Here is an 18,413-nt window from a genome sequence, read left to right on the forward strand (position 1 = left end):
ACATTTGTCTGAAATAGACGTCAACATTATATTATCAACATGACACGTTACAAAGAGGATCAAAACCACCATCATGCAACACCTCATATAGTATGTGATAATGCAAAAATACAAATAGACCGAAGGTCATTCGAGGAAGATGTCTTCTGTCGGACAGGAATATTCCATATTTTCTTTGTAGAATTGCTGAAAAGCTTTCCTGTTCAAACAAAGAAAAACTATTTACATACATATTTACATTATATTGTGTGTAAATTGTATGTTTATATTTTACCTATGCTTTACTCATACACAGAACCGAACACAAAAGTGTGTTAGTGCCATACTTTAAAATTACTTTTAGCAGATCGATGTAGGTAAAATGTAAGTAAAAATGTATCTTTTTCTGATAAAATGTATAATTTTACAAAAAATTTAGATAATATGATGTTTCTCCGGCTAATATACGACCTTCAAACAACTAACAACTATCAAATCACGCATTTGTATAGGCTACTACTGAATATGTATCTTTAAATATAGTAGTAAGCAAAAAGCAGTATATCAAATATGTGGGATATGTCTCAAATACATAAATTAGTGTTTCAAGAGGAAATAAGTCGAGAAAGAAAATCGTGTGTACTCTTGAAGTGACTGGAGAACTCACCCTACAGATTCAGCCAGTTTTGTGGTTGTATCATCTGAGAAGAATACATGACAGGCGAATCTCTGGTATGCTGGATGTTTCGTTATTAGTCCAAAATACCTGAAAGAAACACACAAGAGTATTTACTGTCAAGTATGTGACTCTATTGTCATTGTTGTGTGTTCTCTTGGTTTCCTATAGGGGGCGGTGTAGCCAGATAAAAACGGGGTTATTGTATTTACAGCTTTACATAAGTGACCACGAGCTCTCAGTCCCAGATTAAGAATCTTATATTAGTCACTGCATCTGAACTACCATTCAGATTTTGAAAGAAATTAATACTTTTAAGGATGCATTAAACTGACCCATAATGTTACAACAGATTTCTATTTCAAATAAATGCTGTACTTTTGTTTTTTCTATTCATTAAACAATCCTGAAAAATGGTTTCCACAAAAATATTGACATTTCAACAGTGATAATGATAAGAAATGTTTCTTGAGCAGCAAATCTTGAAATCAAAATGCAATCTTGTATGCAAATCAATGCATACTATTTCAGAAGGATCATTTGTCAGTGATGACTGGAGTGATGATGCTGAAAATTCAGTTGTGTGTATTTTATATTTTAAAATATATTAAAATAGAAAATAGTTTTTTTAAATTGTAAAAAAATTTCACAATATTACTGTTGTTAATGTATTTTTGATCAAATTCAGCCTTTGTGAGCATGAGACTTCTTAAAAAAAATATTGCCAACCCCAAACCTTTGAAAGGTAGAGTACGCAAAAAAATCTATTAATTATTTATCAATGTATTAAAATGTGCTTATTTAAGCCCTAATTCACCCTTTATTTCTAATAAAAGCATGATGAGAAAAACCATGCATTTGTTCAAACTCACTTGTTATTCTTAGGATGGCATCCGCAGAAGGAGATGTTTTTCAATTGGAAAAAGTGAAAGCACTTCTCACCCTGAAAAATATGAAAAGAAAGACTGAGTGGTCTAATCAGCAGCAGGGACTGGAACACATTAGTGTAAGCAGGAAGCACATGATGTCACTGCAGTGTGAGGTCGTCTCAGCCTGCGATTAACATCACTGAGCGCGCTCACAAATTCACTCAGAGGGGCTTAGGGGGCGAGACTCCCCCGCATTCTTAAGACGCTTCATTGCTTAACTGTGGAGCCGTAAATGTTGCGTCACAGAGTTCAGATGAGTTGAAGAGCCTTTTGGTGGCAACATCTAGTCACACTAAACTAGACGCCAACTCCATGGGGTCAAATGTCAAAAGTCCATTTCCAAATCACAAATCTACACGTAATATTGAGAGCGCTTCAAACAGTGCCGTGTGGTGTATGCCTACTATGCTATTTCATGTCATCATTCATTTTTCAAATATAGAAATCACATTGATTAGTTTTTTTTAAATAATTTGAATATTTAGATTAAACTCCTAATATTTTCTAATGAATATTATATTATTAAATTTATAAATAATTTTAATTTAATATGAATTTATTCAAAGTGTTTCTTCTAATGCAAAACTTCAAAATGTTTTATTGAGATTATTCTTTATTAATAATTATTTCACAGGTTTAAATGAGTTAATATCACTTTTACTAACAAAAGGCATATCCTTAATGACATCATCTTTCAGGAAGTGACATCATTTTGGTAGGACAACAATATAATTAACATGAGCAAGTATTTGCAATAGATTTTATGACTTGTGTAAGGTTTTGTAGCATTAGTCGGTGTCGCTCAGTTTAAAATATTCCATCCATGGATAAAATGATAGCAATTGATATCAGAATATTTCATTATCAGATTAATTCAAAGATTTAAAAAGATTAAAAAATATAAAATATTTAAAATATAAGTTTAAAACATCAAAATTAAATTGACCCTTTAAATCCTTTACTGAATTACTTCCATAAATAATAACACAACATATTCATTTGATAAGGTACTACATGACAGGAACGACTATATGCTTGGCGAGTGATTTTTAGGAAAAATATTATAGTTATTCTGATGTATACAAACCCTTTCAGAAGTCCGACAGTCATCCTGAACGATGATTTTCACTCCTCGTGTGTTGATTTCCAGAATGCAAGGCGAAGGGGGGCTAAACTGCATTGTTGTTCTTCTGTTTGATGCTATCTGTTGACATAATCAGATTGCGTATGAACATCAGATTACATATGAACAACAACATAACATGAAATTATTATGGAAATATATGGAAATCCAGGGCAGAACTATAATACAGAAATGGATTAGTATACCTTGTGCATGGCGGCACAAAGCACATCGTTCCCTTTGTGATACGGCACTTGAACAGATCCAAGGAATTTCACCCAGAATTTGTCCATCCAGTCACGTTTGACCTCTGAATAAATCACAGCAAACAGACATTATTGCGCAATGTACAAAAATTTAAATACTCAAAATTCCATAGCAAAGCCTTGTTACCTTTAACAAGTTCATCCTTTGTCACTTTGACGGCGTAGAACGCAGGAAAGATGCCTCTGGATCCAGTGCGCATGTTGTAGCCCTCACACCACAGATCTTCGGCCTGCAACTCGACCAGTAAGGGGTCATCCGCCTCCAACTCCAACTCATCATCATGGCGAGGAATAAACCTGTGAACGAGCCAAAATTAGGAATGCTCAGGGCAAATGTGGTGTGATTAGGAGATCTCCAAAAAAAATGAGTTTAGGGAACCACGCATGAGTAGAGTGTGACTTTGTACAAAATATTAATTTGTATGTATAGATCTGTCCTATTACTCATGTTTTTTTTGTTTTTTTTTGTTGTCATCTTGTTTGGCTGTAGTTGGTTTGTGGGTGAATTTCACTAAAAATCAAAAGAATAAACCTGTTTTTAGTACAATTACTTTGCATTGTGATATTTTCATGACAAAATGATACTTAAAATAATAACAACAACAATGATAAAACAAATACAGCAAGGAAACAGTAATACAAAGCATGTTATTTTTATGCTTTTTTACTTTTTATTATTATTACTTGAATTCTATTAAATGCAGTACATAACTTGATTAGTGTATTCATCTCTCAATTTAAATATGATACAATTTCTTATAATAAAATGAAGAAAATTAAAAAACAAAACAAAATATGCTCAGTATATGTTTCAATATCCCTTTAAGTCACTTTTTTTGTTGTGCTTTTTAAATGAGTGCATCTCAGGCTTTGATTGAACCTTTACCTGAACACTGCTCTGTGGCTCTGTTCTCTTTCCTCTCCATTAATAACACAGGAGAAGAATCCAAACTCAGCCCCTAAGTGGGAGAACAAACGTTCATTGTCACTAGAACAACAAGGGAAAGAGACATTTCGGCAGGTAGTGCTTGTTGAATTTCACAGTCTTGCTCCTGGCTTGTGAAAGGCGGGTCTGATATTAGCAAACCTGTTAATGAGGAAAATCTTTGCAATTATTGTATTATGTATTATGGAAGGGGTGCCACAAGGTTCAGCCCTTGGACCTTTGCCATTCTTGCTAGGCTTTTTCACATCGCACTTGCATTTTTTGGTAAAACCACTCGACATAGCCATTTATTCTCAACCCTTCTACAGGACAGGTTATGACATAAAGCCGTCATCTACTGGGAGTGCATGGTCTTTAGAGGAAATTATTGTAACATATTTGAAGGAATAATAGAGAAGCTTTACAAACTTTTTAATGCCATTACAAATCTGGGAAGAGCCAAGATATTATTTTTACATAACTCAGATTTGGTGTGGCTGAAAGAAGAAACTCATATACCCCCAGGATGGCTTGAGTGTGAGTAAATAATTTTAATTTTTTTGGTGAACTATTCCTTTAAGATCTGTGCACATTTGCAACAAACCCCCAAGTGAAAAACGTTTTTTTTAAGAACATGAATTAATTTCTAAATTCCAAACTACTTTCTAAGCTCATACTACTCACCAGAGAAACGTGACCGTCCATTCACAAAGACATTCTTGAACTTGCGGGTACGGGGCATGTCTGAGGTGGTGTCTGTGGTGGATTCCGCAGACAAACAGGAAGTGTCTCTCCTCATGCTCGTCGCTCCCGACTCTTCCTCCTCTTCGTCCGCATCCTGATCCTCCTCATCATCGTCGATGGCAGACTCGTAGACTGTATTGTCACTGTCACTTTCGTAACCTTTGTAGCAGTCCTTGATGCTCACTAGCTCGAGCTTAGCATGCTCATCCACCACCAGGGTGTACTTGACCGAGTCATACGTCAGTCCCGAAGCATCCGTGCTGACCGCCACCGTCTTTAAGGTTCCCTTGTCCTCCTTCGCCACTTTGGGCTTGCGGGTTTCAGCCCACTGACTAGCATCCCCCGGGTCGTTGAGGCTGACAGTCCGGCATGGGGGTGTGGGTGGATACACCTCGTCCTCCTCGCTAATGGAGGGGTTCGGACAACCCGCCGATGGGTAGTTGTGAATGGGAGGAATCTCTGTGTCCGAACTAATGGACATGCGATTGCTGTCGCTGCTCTGGGACAGAAACGGTCGCTCCTGCTCCCCGTTAACTGGCGTGAGGTGAATCTCCTCAGTGGCATTTCCTTCGGAAATGCGATAGTCCTTGTTTTTGTCGACCGACTGGTCACACGTATCTTCATTCTCCACAGGATACTGCACTTGTTCCCGATAGCCATTGACGGTGTGATATCGGGCTTTTTCCTTGCAAATGATCGGGATGTCAAGGACACCCTCTATGAGGGTCACTTCCGTGGATTTTTCCCTCATGACTGCCTGTGTGAGGGGCGCCACCACTTTGGGGTTGTTCAACTTGTCCTGCTGCTTGGTGCGAACGGCTGAGGCTTTATTCGTGGAGGAGGCAGGGCCTCGTGGTTTGGTGTCAGCCCTGGCCTGAACTTTGTCCCCATCGGTCTGGCTAACCTGCTCAGGTTTGGCCGCCGGATCTCCTGTTTCACACACAGAAGATTATACATTAGGCAATAAGCCTAATGGAGGAAAACATTGGAAGGGGGTTATGTAAAAATGTCAGTTAATGCCTCATAAACACAAAATGCTACATTTAACTCAGCATAGGAAATAATGAATCCTGATGATTTTTAAACCAGTATAGAAATTCTGTTCCATTACAATTAATCAACTGAAGAAATTCACCAAGAAATACGAAGTCACAACAGTTTTTAAATATGCGAACCTAAAAGAAAATAAATGATGAGACTAAGTAGCGACAGATCTTTTCTTCTGTATTATGATGTATATTCGAGTGAAACGGATTATCAAAAAGAAGAAAATGTAGGGCGGGTCTTTGTTCAATCCATTGCTTGTTGATTGGATGGAGGCAGATCTGAATGCGAGCTTGCAGTTGATTGTAAAAAAGGGCGGGGTTTAAGCAGACTATATAATTGAAGAAGTCCATCATATATCATCAGAGATAAGTGTGTTGTTTCACTGGAAGACATTAGCCCTATTCGCACGGGATAAGTATTACCTGGTGACCTCTAGTCATTTGTAATAAATGCGGAGGTTATCTGTGATCTTAATCCTGCGCAAATCGGCCATGTTTGTAATTTGTAAAGTAAAAATCCCCCCGCAAATGATCAACCATATTTCGCCGAACACCGAGGTCCTGTGATAATATTAGTCCCGTGCGAATCGGCATCTCTGTGATGTGGCGGGGTCGTTTATAATTTTTTCAAGGTTTTTGTTTCCTGTGCGCTTTTATATCAATCTTTCGCGAAGAATGGAGGCTGCGGTGGAGTGTTTTGATAGTATTTTGGGTGTTGGGTATTAATATAGCTATACACCATATAGTGCGAATGCGTCACATGAAATTCAAATTGGGGGGGGATTCTCTATTTTAATTTCTAAATCACACAAGGTCCCCAGATAATAATACAGTGCGAATAGGGCTTTAGTTATGGTCTTCCAAAAATAAAGAAACATGCACGGATGAATTGTTCACAATAAGTTAGTTTAACATGCATTTAGAAAGCTATGAATTTTAATTTCAGACTGAATTTAAGGTAATGCATTTAAGTCTATGGACTCAGTGATAATGCTTGCACACACCAAATGCAAATTTACCATCATCAGCAAAGTATACAATTTTAGTATATAGTAAAAGCATGACAATTGGGACATAGCCTGGTAGCCACAGTGGATGGATTACACTGGGACAGGAGAACGTATTTTATCATAGACGACATTTAAACACATGTTTTCATACTTCTAGTTAGAGTCAGACACAAGTGACATCAGATGAACTCTCTGGGTAAGTAGATTTACGAAAATCCCATTAAGTTAATTACAGCACGTAAACACATTTTCATTCCGTGGAAGCGAATACTACAAAAACACCCACAATTATGAGACATATATTGTATTCCTTTCATTTATCTCATGGTAACTCCTCTAATGCATAGAAATGAGTTTGAAAAATGACTTGTTTGGAAAAAATGTAAGTCTCAGCAATTCATCAGAAGTGTTCATTTGTGTGGTACGTGTGGCCATTACTCACCCTTAATGTGTGGTGATGAAGAACGGGTTTTCTTTTCTTTCCTTCGTTCTTTCTCACCAAAGGAATTGTTATTTATTGTGTCCTGCGAATAAAATGGAGAAAAAGAATGAGGGATGGATTTTTCAATATACAAAGTGCTGACAGGCTCAGATCAATAATGCTGAGATGAATCCTTACAAAAATAAATATGATAACCACATTTTTTGGACACTGCCATGAAGATAATACATACATTCTCTACAGAATCTTAAAATAACAAATAAATAGGTATATTAAAAATGTAATCATTTTAAAAATATAAGAATGCCATTGCATTAGATAACAAAATATCAAGTGGAATGTATTTCAAATAATGGCAGCAATTTATTCATTAATAAATCTAATTAATTCATTTTTCACACTAAAACACAGAGACAGGCATGTGTACATCTCTCCATCCTGGATAAATGATTGATTTTGTCAGCATTACTACTTGCCACTACATTATTTCTATCATAGTGAAACCAGAAAGTGTATTTGAGTACAATCCATAAAGCAAGTGAGTTACAGGAAGTGCAGCCCGACAGATTGATTTACCGCTCTTTCCTATCGCTGACTCACCAATTGACCACACTTCTATAATGCACCTTTAACACAGACATTCCTATGTTGCCATAGCAATGCGCCCATCAACGATGCAGAATTGGCATGCGTGAGAGAGTGTCAGTGTGTGCGTATGTGTGGGGGTAGATAAGAACACACACTAGTGTTCGTGACGGAGGAGGAAGACACAGATGGCTGAAATGAGGCTCTTATCCAGTGACTCTAAAAACGGTATCAGGAAAGAAACCAGATGGGAGAAACTCTATCCCGACAATAAATTGCGATCTAGTTTAATAATCAAAGCCTGTCTCAATGTATTCCTGTGGGTTTAGAATTATGCAATCTTTATAAATATATGACATTTAAATCTGAGAAAGATATACTATATGTATACATACATTATTGTACAAAAGTGATGTCTGGAGCGATTTGTTTTCAATGACACAAGTGTATCAAAATATGAGGAAACTGTATATATATTTTTTTTTCATATTTTGAATATGAGTGAAGAACAAAACACTTAACTTGGTCTGACAAAGTTATTTTGCAAAAAAAGGCAAACAACAGCTACAGGTTTTATTTTACTATGAAAAATGTATTCATATTTCGTTGGTTCTCTCTTGTTTTTGCACGTTCATAAATTCTTTGTATGACAGCCTGGCCAAATAATTTGGCATGTTTCATTGCATTCCCTCAAATAAAACAAATGTCACCAAGCATTTGAACAAATTTCTTAAACAAATTAAACCAATTTGTAATAATATTTGAAAGAAGGGTGAAGATGTGAATTTTCCTAAGCCAGACATGACTTTTGGATTGGAGATGAAATATTGATGACTCATCCTGCACTACATTGTTTCGTCCAATCAGATGCTTTCTAGAGTAAGAACGTATCTGCACCTAAAACCATATGCAAATAGCAAATCATGTTATACATCTGTGACAAACTAAAGGAATTTATTTTCGATGTGTTGATTTAATAAAGTGTTTAAATAGTCAAAAAGGGTGGTATGTTTTAATACTTTTCCACAAAATTCAAAGAGATATATTAATAAATTAAAATAAAACATACTGTTTTCCTTTGTCAATAACGTGAGACGGTCAAAATCTACATGACCCTAATTAGTTTCTTAATGCGCATTCCTGGTGTTATTGTGGACAATTCATTGATGCATATTATTCGAAGTAAAAAAATACATATATCTTTTGGCTGACATCACAGCCCCTCCAAAGTATGCCATGAGTGTTAACAATTCAATAATTTCCTGATAAAATCAAGTCTTGTCCAACATTTTTAATTGTTGAATATCCCATTTCGCTCAGAAATGTGTTCTATTACACAAGTAATAGGTTGTCAATAGCGCTTCACATCTATTCAAAGGGTTTCAGCCAACATCCAGGCCTCTAGCTTTCTAGCTGAAATATTTTCATCACAATGTAGATATTTTTAGAGCAGACTTTTTCACAGTTTTACTTGTATTACCCAATAACTGTGTAAAAGCTCTGTGCTAATTCCTCAAATGCCCTTTGAGCCCCACGGCTGTGCCAATGCTGCAGACGTGGAGAGGTTCAACAAGCCAAGATTACGAGATTAAAGACAGGGAAGCACATTTACAGTCATCCACCATCTTCTCTAGTTGTAAAACAGTCTGCAGTCACTAGCAACACTTTCATGTCAACCTCATAACCATACTTCAAATATCTTACAAGTGGGCTTTTGCAATTCTTAATAACAAACATTAGTTCTAATATATCCATGTTTTAGACATTCAGGACATTGGACTTTAGCCAGCACTAATGCTATAAGATGGTAAATATTGTTATGCAATAACCGCAGACCAAACAGATTAAACTGCATTGTGTTTAATGTGCATTTTCAGCTCAGTGCAGGTTAAAGGGTTAGTTTCGCATTCATTTACTCACCCTCGTGTCACTTCAAACCTGTATTATTGACCTATACAAAATGAAGATAATAATGGATAATAATGGAATAATGTATTTTTGAGACTTTCAATGTATGTAAATGAGCAGCTGGAACGTTCAGCAAAATATTGTGATCTGAAATTTGGATTGGCATGAGGGTGAGTAAATAATGACAGAATGTTCATTTATAATCATATGCCAACATCAGAAACTACAGCAAGCAGATTAACTAAACATTATTTGGTAACACAGAAAAGGTCAATTTGAGTTCAGTAAGTCTGGGTTGGAAGTCTTTTCAGGAGATAGCAGTGCTGCGCCATTACTTAAATCATTTAGTTCCCTTTGGCTCATTACCCACAATGCACTTCAAAATAGAGAGAGAGAAAGGATGACTGCTAATGATTTACTTTAAAAAGGTAAAAGGTTAGATTTAGTATTATATTATCTATACTTTGGACCCTTTTTAAATTTCCAATGTTCTCAGATGCAGAAGTCATCATAGTTGGGTAGACTTCTACAGTGGTGAACAGGAGACGATATAAATGTGTATATTACATTTTTTAAAAATGAAAATATTAAAAACTCCACCATATTTGTAATGTTGATAACTGTGGAAAAGTGTCATAACAGTCTGTGAAAAGGGTCTATTATAGTATTTATACATTTTTTACATTCATTTTTATTTTAATGTGTTTTTTTTATTTATTTTTACTTTTAAAAACAAAAATTGAATTTCAGTGAAATAACTTTATTTTAGCGCTTGGGAATTGTAATGGAGATTGAGGCCCCAAACTAAAATTCTGATATCATCATGTTTTTGCTACAGTTCCCAAGTGAACATAATAAAACCAACAAGATTTTCGCAAAATGTCAGATCAGAGTGTGTTATATTTCTATTGGGGCATGTTGTCACACAAGGCTCCTGGACAATAACAGTAGAAATGTTCACTATATTTTATGAAACTAAGAAATAAAAAGAGTAAAAAGTGACAATTTGCTAACCCTAAAATGTCAATCTATTCCAAATTTAAATTACACAGATCACAAGACTTTAAAAAACAGCGCCACATATGACATCCAAAAAACGTTTTTTACCCCCACCTTGTAATATTTTGTTCAAATCGCCCCATTATAGTGCCGCCCCCTGCTGTTTGACCCTCACAGGTCAACAGTAATGATCCACTCACGCTCTTTCTTGTCGGATTGCATTACGCATGGAGGGCGGACAGCAGTGATTCATAGCAGGTGGGCCGAGCGGGAGCTCACAAACATGAAACGTCATCAGCATCAGCATCAGCGGCCGGGAATATCAAAGAAAACCAAACGCTACGTGCCGACGATTTGCATATACACTGAAAATACACCCCATCCCTCCAGGGGAATGGCTCGAGATCTTGTTTGTGCAATATAAAAAACCATCACTCTTACTGTAAAACAATTTCTAACCCCTGTTAATCTGCCTCGGACGCAAATCACAAGACCAAAGGCCGCTGCCCAAACTGTCCATCTCACCTGAGTCCTTGGCACTTGAGGGAAAAGATTCAGGGTGGTGGGTCTCTTGGGCCGGTAGGTATCCATGGCGACGGCAGGGATGAAATCCTTTAGCTGAGGCTGAGTGACAGGCAGCCCTGCGCCCTGCTCTTCCTTGTGGTTGTCATCGACGGCATCAACCGGCCGCCTCTCGTCCTCCTCTTCCTCCTCTTCTTCCTGGATTCCTCCCTCTGCATCAATCAGGTCCAAGTGGAGCATCTCCGTCTGCAGCTCCACCACCCCCCTCCTCCGGCCGCTCCTCGGCGTACCATTGGTCGGCTGGGTCATGTGATCCTGGGAAGAGCAGGCAGCAGAGCTTTAGAATCAAGAGCAAAGGAGCTGCAGTCAGAGGCAGCCGGCCAATCAGAGAGCTGTGATGACATCAGCCTGTGGCTCCCTTCCTGGCTGCTGTAAGGAAAGCTAATTCAATCCCAGAGAACAATGAGGCGTGTCACACGACATAGCAAAATAAACACACCCAGAAATGAGAATTTATAACATGTTCATTACACTAAACTGCCTCATTGCATTTGAATGCAGCAAAAACACTTATGTTACGATGCTAATTATTGTATAAAAAGATTGTGAAATCATATTTTTAAGTTTAAGTGATTAGATGATATCCATGGTCAGATGTGAATGGCTTTGACAGAGAGAACTTATAACATGTTCAATAACGCTAATCTATCGTATTGTCATTAAACACAGCATTTACTAGAATAAACACTTGTTATGATGCTAATTATCACCTATAAAAGCTTGTGAAATAATAAATGAGGGATTTTTGTTGACATTTAAGCGGTTAGATGATATCCATAGTCAGATGTAATTGACTTTGACACAGAAAGAATTTATAACGTTCAATAACGCTAAATTTCCTTGTCTTTAAACGCAGCCTTAGCATAAAAATTATTGTCATGATGCTAATTATTGCATTAAAAAAGCTTGTGCAAAGAAAAATTAGCAATTTATGTTTAAGTTTAAGTGGTTATATGATCATATCCATGATAAACAGTCAGATGTGATTGGCTTTGACAGAGAATTTACAACATTATGCTAAAAATTGAGTTGTCTTTAAACAGCTATTCTTAGCACTTAAACACTTATGTTACATCGTCAATTGTTGCATAAAAAAGGTTGTGAAACCCTAAATCAGGGACTTTTGTTTAGGTTTAAGTGGTTAGATAATGATTTCCATGATAAACAGTCAGATGTGATTGGGTTTGACATCTCCCCTCAGTGTTAATGTCTAATGCTAATTGACTGCTATGCTAATTGGTTCTGAACACAACAGCCTCTTGTGACCTTATACTCACTCATACTCATATGAATACTGAAATCTCGACACACATTCGGACCGCAATACAAGGAAACTAATGCTGTGCCGTTGACCTAGAAATCTATTTTTGCTGTTGGGTAAACTGCTCGCCAAGCTCTGTACCTTCAAATGATTCCTCATTCAGCTCGAGACCGCATGACTGTGTCTCATGGAAAATAAGTGACTGTTTGGTTTTAGGGTGGAGAGATATAAACCACACATACACATTTTACTTTGCGGTGGGGACTGCCTGTTGACGTCTACTGTTTTTGAATTAAGATAACTGTGATTACTATAGTCTAACACTAATCATACTCTTTAGTTACAGACATTCTTTGACATTTTAGGTTAGATCATGCAAAAGTGAGTTTTGGTCATCATTTATTCACCCTCTTGTCTTTTCAAACCTGTAAGACTACTTTTTTACAGAACACAAAAGGAGATATTCTGCTGAATGTCCAAACTGCTCTTTTTTATACACTGAAAGCTAATGGTAACTAATGTCTGCCGAACACCTTCTTTTGTTTTCAACATAGTAATACAGAGACATGAGGGTAAACAAATAAACACTTTTGGATTCACTTTTTTAAAGGCAATCTTTGTGCATGCAAGTGTCATCCTTTAAATGTAAAATACTTAAAGAGTTTAATAAATAAAATCACATCAGCTAATTAAACCAGTGATATATCTGTTTATATATATAAACCAGTGATATATCATTTATTGTGGCCCATATAGGCTATACCACAGAAGTGTAATTTCAGATGAAATGGGTAGGGCTGGGTATTGACACAAATTTCAAATTGGATTTGATATCTATTCACAAGCATGCGATTAGATTTAATTCTGATTTGATTTGATTCAATATGGATTAATGTATCATGTACATTAACATTCTCAAGGGGAAATAATTGAAAAGCAGTTGGTATTAGGTTAATATTTACTGATTTGTATGGGCTGCTTACATTTAATGACAAAAAGGAAGTTTTTATAATAATGTTATAATAATAGTTGGCATTTTAATGACTATTATGTTTCAACTCGTTTTTGAAATGCACATTTAAATGGTGTCTGTCATAAAAACATAACGGATTTATTCAAACATACATTAAATATTGAAGAACAGTTAAAAATACAATGAATATGCAATATAGTGCAAATATTTAGCAAAATGCTCCTTTGTTGAGTTTATTTGTCTAGCTGTAGAAGCTCATGGACATTGAATGTACTTTCTGAGGTAGGCTACATGTATGTGACAATGTTTACAAGCTATTTTTTGACGTCTTGAAACACAGATTGAGCGATTACATGAGACATGACGTGGTATTTCGGTAAATTGTAGGCCCTACTATATCTTTCAACATACCTTCTGATGTTCATCCATGATTATTTTGTGCTGTAAACTAGTTACGTTAGTAAAGAATGAGATTATCAGTTGAGTTCCCGTGCGGAACTTGAGGCGATACAGCGATCTGTCACTCCACATAAAAGAGCGCCAAAACGGTATTTATCGTTTGAATTTCGTGAACAAATTGATATAATTTGAAAGCTGAGACTTTTTCATGACTAAAGCAACAAAGCACAATAAAGCTTATTGCGCTGTATTGGATGGGCATGGCTACAGTTGTGTCAATCAAAATGAAAATCGATTAAAATCGGGAAATCGCTCAACCCAGTATAGCCTAGGCTCATTTCAAACAGTTACATTTCAATTGCAGTGATATATACAAATATTTTTCTTAATGCAGGCTCAGTCTAAAGTTAAGTGCCATTTTTGATTCCAGAACTAGTCTTGTAACTGTAGTGAGCTGTAAGGAGATTAGCTTCAGACTCAGAGATGTTGATTACTCTTATAGGCATGTACAGGTGGTGCTTTGGCACACCTCCAACAACCACAGTAAACCTACAAACTAGATGTAGCCTAGTATAAAATGTATATAAATACATAAAATATTAAACCTAACTTCAATGTAAAATAAAATGTAAATAAATGAGTAAAAATTGCGAAAATTACAAATATTTTATATATATTTAAAAGAAATATGTTACATAAATTAAAGAAAAAAAGTATATATGTTGATAAATATAAATAACCTAAATTAATGATATTAATATGTATATGGTTTTCCCCAAAATGCCAGCTTGTATGAAAACAGACTATTTGAGGGTGTACAGACTTACTTTAGGGTCAGGGTCGAGGTCGAGGTGGTTGAGAGTGATTCCGTTCTCATCCGTGATTTCTGTGACTTCTGACAGGTCATCATCCTCGTATTCATTCAGACTGATGTCATGCGTTAACCTGAAAAGTGGCAGCACACCCACATACACAGTGACACACACTACGTCATTCGTCCACGAGACTATTGCTAGACAATCACAGAGAGGGCAGGGCTCACCGGATGATCTGATAACTTCAGGAATACTGCAGTGCTATATATACACACACAAACACTGGTCTTCATGTTTTATGGGGACTTTCCATAGATATGTAATGATTTATATACTGTACAAACTGTATATTCTATTCCCCCACACTAACAGTACCCCTACATTTTCAAAACACTTAATTTAGTATGATTTATAAGCTGTTTTCCTCATGCGGACCACAAATTTTTACCATAAGGTAAAATTGAATGGTATTGTGGAGACATTTGGTCCCCATAACTTAGGGAATACCAGGAATACCAGGTATATATATATATATATATATATATATATATATACATATTCACAATTATAAAAGTTATGCATATGGAGATCTGTTGTAAGAAAGCATAAGCAAAAACACATTTCTGATGTTTGTTTTAACACATCGTATGAACTTCCTTAAGCAATAACAGTTACATTCGTATTCAGTCTATAATGTTTATAAGTCTATAAGAAAGCAGTTGTTGTTAAGTGTTCTTACCTTGCAAGCTAGCAAAATCTTTTAGCCATTTGCTGATAAATGAAGCTTTAAAAAGCATTCAGACATACTAACTTCTCAGCACTTCCTTTTTATATACCTGCATTTGTGCAGCCGCCCACATTTCATGATAGATAACAAGATGAACAAAATAATTGTTCATGATAACAAATTCAGTCAAATGAAAAAACCTAGTAGAACTATGTCATTTTGCACACCACAGTTGAGTTATTTGTATTATTTGTATGATTTTTTACCATGCAAAACACTCAAATAAAGCCTAATTTTAGGTTTAGAAATATTATACATGCATATTAAATTACAAAAACCTTAAAATCCATAACCCTTACATTTATTGTCCTGCATGCACACCAAACTAACACTCTGACCCATTTCTGAGGCTGATCCAAGGTCAGTTAAGTGCAGCGTAAAAGGCCCTATCACTACTGTACCATTTCTCCCACTGTTCCTCCATCCAGCTGTCCCCATCCTCTCTGGAGTCCATGGCCAGGCTGAGCACCATCTGCGGGGCAGGGCGGGGTGTCACTGGACCCTTCTTAGGGGGAAATCGATGGAGCCGACAATTATGCCACTTTCTTTTTCAACCTCCCGTCCAGCACTCCACACAGAAACGTCTCCAGCGAGGGTCCTCAGGGGGGGTTACATCAGCCACGGGAAGCTGTAGTGCCTGTCCTCACGTCCCCTGGAAAACATCCTGCACACCCCTGACACTCCTTGCTCTGCTCTGCGTGTGTCCTTCAATGGAGCCATTAAAGTCAGTGGCGGATAACTGAGAGAGAGAGAGAGAGGGAGAGAGAGAGAGAGAGAGAGAGAGAGAGAGAGAGAGAGAGAGAGAGGCGTAGTCTCCTCTAAATGGGTCTGCCACCCCAGTGATTGATGGTCCAGATCAATGCGGCTCAAGTTGCCACCTCCACACAAGAGCAGGCCGACAGCGGCACTGGAGATGCATGCTGGGAATCGATGGCATTGATAATAGATGAAAATATCTGGAAGGCTGTCTGTGATATATATTGTATCATTAAAGTTCATTAGTAACTCCTCCTAAACCCTGTTAATTAGATCTAGATCATCATGGTTTCAATGATTTAATAGTAAGCGTTATTGATGGATCAAACATGCGTCATCTTATTTTACATTGTGCGGCGGGGCAAACGAAGATTACACATGTTATTGACTTGCATGGGATCCGTTTCATTGCGGGACTCAGCAGAAGATGGAGGACAAAGAAAGAAAGAGGCAGCGATGAGAGTTTCTCTGTGGTTATTATGATGTATAAGAGTATAAGAGCTGACCTGGACAGGAGCTGAGAGCTCTTCCTTCATTAGCACAGCTCCCACAGGACACCATTCACATCAGCTCAGCACACAGCAGCTCCATTGCATTACTACAATACTAGACTGAGATAAACACCAGCACACTGCTGGATGCTGCTCAGCTCACTCAGATGTCCACCGATGGGGCATGTTTTAATAACAATGAGAAAATCACAGATATTCACAGAAAATAATAATAATAAATCTATTATACTGGTGCTGTATCTGTGACTTTAGTTTAATTTAAAGGTTGTGACCTTTTAAAAAAGCAACAAAACAAAGAAACAAAACAACAATAAAAAAATAAATAAAAATAAAAATGAACCGAACACAAAAACAGGGGTAAAAAACAAACCAAAACAAATAAAACAACAACAAAAAAGAACAAAGAGTAGAAAAACAGGTCAAAACAAAGAAACAAAACACACAAAAAAACATAAAAAAACGAACATAAAACAGGACAGCAAAACTAAGAAAACAAAAAACCAAAACAAAAAACATTGAAACGAAGCCAAGAACAACAACAAAAATAAAGGTAAATAAAATAATAAATAAAATATTTAAAAACAAAATATTATAAATAAATTAAATAAAAAGCCAAAATAAAAAAATACTATTAATATATTATTATATTATATTAATATAATTAATATATGCTGAATTGCATTTATGCAAAGGCCTGCTCATTTCCATTAGGTGATTGATATTGATCATATTTATGGTCATAGTAATAAATCTGTTCATTTATAAATGTTTTGTAATTGTTCAGATGTCTCTAATGACTGCCCAGTGCAAATCTTTCATTCCAACATTATAATTTATTTATTTATTTTAGTGGTTAGTTTTATATATGTATATATATATACAGTATCTCACGAAAGTGAGTACACCCTTCACATTTCAGCAAAGATTTTAGGATATCTTCTCAAAGGACAATACTATAGAAATGAAACTTAAACATATTTTAGAGTAGTCAATGTGCTGCTTGTATAGCAGTTTATATTTACTGTCCTCTGAAAAAAACTCAACATACAGCCATTATTGTCAAAATAGCTGGCAACAAAAGTGAGTACACCCTAAGTGAACATGTCAAAACTGTCAAAACTTTGTGTGAGCACCATTGTTATCTAGCACTGCCTTAATCCTCCTGGGCATGGAGTTCTGCACAGGTTGTTGCTGGGATCCTCTTCCACTCCTCCATAATGACATCACGGACCTGATGGATGTTAGACACATGGCGCTTCTCCACCTTCCGCTTGAGGATGCCCCACAGGTGCCCAATTGGGTTCAGGTCTGGAGACATACTTGGCCACTCCATCACCCTCACCTTCAGCTTCCTCTGCAAGGCAGTTGTCATGTTGGCGGTGTGTTTGGGGTCGTTATCATGCCGTTCGACACAGTTTCTGAAGGGAGGGCACCATGCTCTGCTTCAGAATGTCACAGTACAAGTTGGAATCCATGTTTCCCTCAATGAAGCGCAGCTCCCCTGTACCAGCAGCACTCATGCAGCCCCAGATCACGATGCTACCACCACCATACTCGACTGTAGGCAAGACACAATTTTCTTGGTAGGCTACTCCTCACCAGCGCGTCACCACACATGCAGCCAAACAAGTTTAGGCCCATCTTGGTCTCATTAGACCACAGGACATGGTTCCAGTAATTCATGCTCTTGGATAGG

General features: G+C 36.8%; 1 protein-coding gene across 1 annotated transcript; it reads right to left on the minus strand.

The window, feature by feature from the left end:
- Nucleotides 1-126: 126 nt before the first annotated feature.
- mapk8ip1a (mitogen-activated protein kinase 8 interacting protein 1a) lies at nt 127-15,952 on the minus strand (the record flags this gene model as incomplete). Its single annotated transcript, XM_081356180.1, has 12 exons — nt 15,851-15,952; nt 14,675-14,792; nt 11,158-11,469; nt 7,141-7,222; nt 4,583-5,572; nt 3,860-3,932; nt 3,101-3,270; nt 2,914-3,017; nt 2,672-2,788; nt 1,528-1,598; nt 647-745; nt 127-199 (listed from the first exon to the last, which is right to left on the minus strand). Exons 1-12 carry the CDS (start codon nt 15,919-15,921, stop codon nt 127-129), a joined length of 2,280 nt encoding a protein of 759 aa, XP_081212306.1. The 5' UTR covers nt 15,922-15,952.
- Between the last annotated feature and the right edge of the window lie 2,461 nt (nt 15,953-18,413).

Source organism: Scardinius erythrophthalmus (genome assembly GCF_964197995.2).
Source record: "Scardinius erythrophthalmus genome assembly, chromosome: 24".
In the NCBI taxonomy this organism is placed as follows: Eukaryota; Metazoa; Chordata; class Actinopteri; order Cypriniformes; family Leuciscidae; genus Scardinius; species Scardinius erythrophthalmus.